This window comes from Sceloporus undulatus, chromosome 4, assembly GCF_019175285.1.
Source record: "Sceloporus undulatus isolate JIND9_A2432 ecotype Alabama chromosome 4, SceUnd_v1.1, whole genome shotgun sequence".
NCBI lineage: Eukaryota > Metazoa > Chordata > Lepidosauria > Squamata > Phrynosomatidae > Sceloporus > Sceloporus undulatus.
In genome coordinates, this window is record NC_056525.1 from 81,879,686 (window position 1) to 81,886,210 (window position 6,525).

A 6,525-nucleotide genomic window follows, 5' to 3' on the forward strand; every position below is an offset into this window, starting at 1 on the left:
ATAATAATAATAATAATAATAATAATAATAATAATAATAATAATAATAATTCCAAGGCTGAGAGTGTGTGGTTCGCCCAGGAAGACCCAGTGGTTTTCCATAGCTGAGTGAGGATTCAAATCCTAGTCTCCAAAATCATAGTGCAAGCTCAAACCACTATCTCATGCTGTTTGTAGTCATCCAAATTCCCATGAGAAAGGCATTTTATATAAGACGCTTCAATGTACTTTGCTTAGCATATCTGAATTTGCAAACTCTTTTCATTTCCTAAGATGGCTGTTTAGCAACAAGACAGGGAAAAATGCATCCAGACTGATTTAAAAATCCCAGATTTTGTTCCTGTTCTATTCTATTTTATACAGATTTACAATAAACTGACCTGGGAAGTGGGTATAAAATGTATCTGATTGTACTAGAAGCTGATAGAAAATATCTTGGCATAAACAAAATGTGCATGGCTCTCAAAAATAAAATTAGAAAGAACAAGAATAAAATCCAGGGCTTTCTAGGTTTTTTTAAAAAATAATCAGCCTGGAAGCACCCAAAGCAGATTAGAAGACACATAAGAACCCAGACAAATTACATTTGTGTGTAGAATATTTAAAAGAATAGAAAATTTATGAGACAGAAACACAAGTGAAAGAGTTTACATGGCCATGTTGGTCATTTCAAGGTGACCTCAGAGGTCGATGTGCAGATGGCATTTATGCTGTATTGATCGATTTTGCTTAAAATGCCATTAGTGGTAAAGATCCTTTAAAAAGATCTAGTTACACAGATAATGAAAATGCCATCCATAAATATTTAGAAGATTGATTGGGCGGATTCAGTACTTCCATTCAGTGACCGAAGGCAGCACTGTTTTTAGGGCAGAAACTTTAGTGCAGTGTAAAGAATGTGTTATCTTTATGAAGCAGCCAAAACAAAGTAAAATGAATACAATCAGGTCCCAGATACTTGGTGAAGGGCAAGACAACTCACCACCCACACACCACTCACTTGAGGAATTCTAGGTGTAATTCAAAGAGAAATGTTATAGCTCTCCATAAACCAAAAACATTCACAAACTTTCTAAGGAAGTGAAAGGATAAGAAGATGAATAAATTAACTCTATAGATCTAGCAATGCGAAAAGAGCATGAAATAATATGTCCCACTAGGTTTAATAGAAAAGTATAGTTTTGTAAGTAGTAATTAGATATTCGATTTGTTTCATCATCATCTCCACCTCTTCTATAATTACAACATCTTGTGTTTGTTTTCTCTTTAAAAATAATGAACACAAAGCTACTTTGAAAATAAAAATGGAAACATCACTATCAAGACATTTTTGAAAGACACTATCTGAGAAAGGCAATAAACCAGATTATGTCTGCAATGATTTGAAATGACGGAGGGGTTCTCTCTGTTTTCCATAACAAAGGAATAGTCTTTCCCATGCATTAGGTGTTCTTAACCTTGGGGATCATGGATCCCCTTGAGAACCAGATGAAGCTAGGAAACCCCACCCCAGAAAAATACAATGAAGGAAAAAGAAGAAAAACCTTTATTTTGCAGCTAGTTAAAGGACTTCTGACGCCAATCCATGGACCCCCCCCCCAACAGATCAATGGATCACATGTTATGAATCCATGCTGTACACCAAAGTCACAGACACAACTACCCTATCTGCAGGTGGCTCTGTTTCACTGAACTTTTTGGCATAAGGCCAGCACATTGCAGCTTTGGGGCTCAGTTGAGGACCTGACCTTCAAAATGATCTTTTGGGTTCTGTCTACAGGTTAGTGGTCTGGTCCAATAGAAGCAAGAAAATCAATGGGGAATATTCTTACATTGGCAGGGTGACCAGATGTCCTCACTGCAAAGGAGGACAAGGGACCGTAAAATGTAGGAGCTTTAAGAAAAATGGAAGACATTACCAAATAAAAGCTAAACACATTCATATAAATATTAAATTCATGCTTCTTAACCATGCTCAAAATGGAGGATTTTGGAATTTCTCATGGGCAGAGGGTTGAAATGGTGGACATATCCAGAAAAGGAGGATGTCCATTGGTGTTTTATGAAATAGCCTAATATGCAAGAGGAATTGCAGATAGATCCCAAGGTAGATGAACTCTTGCTTTGTAATGTAATAAAAAATAATTAAAATAAAGAAGAATGGGATTGGAAATGAGTGTTCTGTCCCAAGAGGAATCAGCTCCCTTTGAAGAAGAGTGATTTCTTTTTAAAAATAATTTGCCCATTTAAATTTCATATTACTGGCTCTTTAAAAATCTATATCCCACCTTTTTCTCATTGCCTTTCATTCACTTACCATTTTGAACCAAACGTTTTGCTCTGTTTCTTTCCTTTATATATTATCATGCTACTGGTTTCTCTGTATCAGTTAGAACTGTTTAGAACTTCTGCATCCTTTTGAACAGTATCAGCGGCTTCCAATCCTATGTGTCCTCTGACTGAATGTTCCATTGGATGATATCTGGTTTCTCTGATGATTTGTGCATATGATGAAAAACCATAACTTACATCCAGTTGTTTTTTGTGGTTTTTTCGGGCCATGTGGCCATTTTCTAAAATACTTTATTCCTGATGTTTTACCAGCATCTGTGGCTGGCATCTCCAGAGAATGCACAAAAAACTATCGATGCTGGTCATGAAAGCCTTCAACTTTACATCCAATTGTTCCTAATGCCTAAATCCCCATTTCCCCACTCCTTGCAGCATTCTATTTCATGTAGCTTATATTGTAAAAATGTTGTCTTTGTACATGTTGATCTCTCTTGTGTCTGTCTCTTCCACCTTCCATTACTGTAATGCTGGAGTCTAACACAGTGTTGTTGAACAAGTGATCCCACCTGTCTCCCTGATTGCTTACATGCTCATTCATTTGGGAAGATGCTATCTGCTTGTACTTCTGATCTCTTCAGGTGACACAGGGAGTGCAAATTGGATTAAAGCCTTTGGGACCTATTGATTTTATTCATTTGCATATACATTAAGGTTTGCATTACTTTTAAAATGTTTTCACTAGTTTTAAAATGACATATTTTAACATGTTTTTAGTCTTTTAAAATTATTGTTAAGTTTAAATTGTTCTATATATTTTTTATTGTTCATTACCATGAGATCTTGGGATAAAAGGCAGGCTATAAATATTGTAATAAAATTAATTAATTAAACAAACATTCACTCTCCTCACTTGTGGACATTTCCCCTTCAAACTAAAAATGACATGTCCTTTTACAATTACATGTTTAATGTGACATATCCCTGGATACAACCTCAGGTAGTAGATGTTGTAGGAGGGCATAAATAGCAGCATCTTGGTTGTTCCTCCTGAACTGCCTTGCTGTTTTCTAGCATGTTGACAGGCAAAAAATGTGTATGCTACATTATTTTCCCTGAGCCACCTAAACTAATATGCACCCTCTAATGTGACACGGACAGGGCACTGCTCATTGCAAACTTTGAAGCAAGATTCAGCTGCTAGTCAAGTACACTTCCATACCTGGAGTGGTGAAAGGCTCCGTTCTTCATTTCTAATAGCAAAATTGTGATGGGCCAACCCTGTATAGAGATATTTTGCTCTGGTGTTGTAGATCTGTGGATTAGCAACAGTAGCTTGGTTTGTCCACCTACGCTGAAGTTAATTCCTACATCCCTAAAGGGAAATTGTCATATATGTTCAGTGGCATGCCTAGTAAATTTGACACCTGGTATGGATAATTTTTTTTTCCTTTTTACAATTTCCCCCCAATTATAATTATGCAATGAAACAAATAATAATAATAATAATAATAATAATAGCCAGAAAAGAAACTTAGCGAAAATTGTCTTTACTGAACTGTATATATACAATCATGTCTGTAACAATAGCTAAGTAAATAAACTGTAAGTTCTTCTTCAACTTTCTTCAGTAATTGTGCCAAGCCTTTGCTATTTCTTTCTAGTAGTGTGGTGTCATCTGCAAATCTTGATGATCTTTCCTCCAGTTTTCATGCCTCCTTGCAAGTCTAATCCAACTTTCTGTTTATTTTAGTATACAAATTAAACAGATTGAGTGATAAAAAAAGGCCTTCCCTGACCTCCTTGCCAATGGCAAACCATTCTGTTTCTCTATACTGTATTATGTCTTGACAGCGGCCCCTTGTCCTGAGTATAAACTACCCATTAGGACAGTCAAATTTTGTGGTATGCCCATTTCTTTAAGAGCGATTCATAGTTTTTAATGATCTAAACACAATCAAAGGCTTTACTATAGTTTATAAAGCACAGGTTTATTTTCTTCTGAAGATTCTTTGATGTGCTAAATTATCCAATGTATGTATGCAATATAACAAGTGACACCTACCAGTTCAACAGATTCACACAATTTGAAATGGGTGTGATGCCAGAAGACACAGACTTTCCACAGGAACCACCTACTTGTGCCTATGCAGACATGGGTCCAAAACACACTGCAGAAATAATCCAGTTTGAGACCGCTTTAGTTGCCCTGGCTCAATGCTAGGAAATTCTGGGAACTGTAGTTTTGTGAGACATTTAGCCTTCAATGACAGAGAGCTCTGGTGTCACAATAAACTATAGTTCCCAGGATTTCCTAGCACTGAGCCAGGGCAGTTAAAGCAGTTTCCAACTGGATTATTTCTGCAGTGTGTTTTGGACTATGGTTTCCTGGAAAGCTGGCATTTAGGGCCACGTTCTAGAATAGAGTTTGACCCTGAACTATAAGAAGCCACACATCATGGACAATATTCAGTGGCTCCAAGCCTGTTTTTGTCAGTTATATAGGTTGGAAGGAAGCTGAAGAGCACTATACATCTGGACTGCAATGACTGGAAGCACTCAAACAACAATAGTGCAACAAACTGGCCCTATGGGATTTTGTTTTCCCATGTATTGACCTGCACTGACAAGAACAAATGTGATAAGGATATATTTGGTTGTGTTATAGTATTTATACTTCACTCTACAGTTGGAGAGCCAGTGTGGCATAGTGGTTTCAGAGCTGGATTGCAGCTCTGGAGACCTGGGTTCAAATCTTTGCTCTGCCATGGAACCCTAATGGTGACTTTAAGCAAGTCACACTTTCTCATCCTAAGAGGGAGGCAAATGCAAAGCCTGCTCTGAACAAATCTTAACAAGAAAAGACCATGATAAGTTCGCCATAACTTGGAAACAAATTCAAGGAACACAAGTGTGAGTTCCTGCATGGCAGGTGGGTTGGATTGATTGTGAGGGTTGGACTGGATGGCCCTTGTGGTCTCTTCCAACACTACTTCTACCTACTACAGGTACTACTACTACTACTACTGGAAAGGCTCATAGAATCTCAATAAAGATAATAAAACAGGTGCTGCTCTAAGATAGTCTTAAAAATGGGACACAAAATGAAAAGGAGATGGAGAAGAAAAGAGAAACTGAAGAAACAGAACAGTTTCTTACTGTTATGAGGTTCCTCAATCCATGCCATTGGCTGAATAAAAACTGAGAAGAGAGAAAGCCTGGGGATCTTTGTTTATTTAAAATTTGATTTATGTTCCACATTTCTCCCAGGAATGAGACTCAAGCAATTCAGTCTGAGGACAAGCAAAACCTGATGGTTTATATGAGAACCAACTCTGTTCTGGCTAAAAGAACAAAATTTGTCTAACTATTCTTTTTATGTCCTTGTTTGCAACCCTTTTTGCAATTTTGTTGTTGTTGTGTGCCTCTGAAGTCATTTTTTGACTTACGGAGATCCTAAGGCAAATCTATCACGGGGTTTTCTTGGCAAGTTTCTTCAGAGAGTTTTTGCCATTCCCATCCTCTGAGGCTGAGAGAGAGAGAGTGATTTACCCATGGTCACCCACTGGGTTTACATGGCTGAGCTGGGATTCAGGCCCAACACTCAAACCACTATACCACTCACTAAACTACAAATCCCAGGATTTCACAGGAGGCAGCCACAGCTGAAAAAGTGGAATAATAGCACTATAACAGCATAGTGTGGTTTTATATTAATTGCTAAGCCTGCACAAAACTACACATCCTAGGCTGCATCTACGCTGCAGAAACAATGTAGTTTGACAGCGCTTCAACTGTCATGGCTCCATGCTATGGAATCCTGGGATTTGTAGTTTTGTGAGATGGGGGAAGCATGGTGTAGGGATTTGAGCATTAGACTAGGAGACTGGAGACCAGGATTCAAATCCTAATTTGGCCATGGCAACCCACTGAGTAACCTTGGGCAAGTCACACTCTCTCAGCCTCAGAGGATGGCAATCCCCCTGAAGGAACTTGCCAAGAAAACCCCACGATAGTGACACTTTAGAGTCGCCATAAGTCAGAATCAACTTGAAGGGATGCAAAAAAGAAACAAACAACCCCACACAAATGAGATAGTGAGCTGTCAGAGAAGCTGCTGCCACAAACAACAAGTAGATAAATTTATTTAAATTTAAATAAATTTATTTACTTTTAATTGTTAATTTAATCTTTAATTTGTTTATTATTTAAAATATTTTAATTTTAATATTTTAAC

The 6,525-nt window shown here is 37.5% G+C and overlaps 1 protein-coding gene across 1 annotated transcript in view; it reads right to left on the minus strand.

Moving 5' to 3' along the window:
* Positions 1–2,405, minus strand: part of SLC26A8 (solute carrier family 26 member 8) — a 42,491-nt gene extending 40,086 nt beyond the window's left edge. The window contains exon 1 of the mRNA XM_042465895.1: positions 2,317–2,405. Coding sequence (XP_042321829.1) covers positions 2,317–2,319 — 3 coding nt within the window. The 5' untranslated portion in view covers positions 2,320–2,405. The remainder of the gene's footprint in view (positions 1–2,316) is intronic.
* Between the last annotated feature and the right edge of the window lie 4,120 nt (positions 2,406–6,525).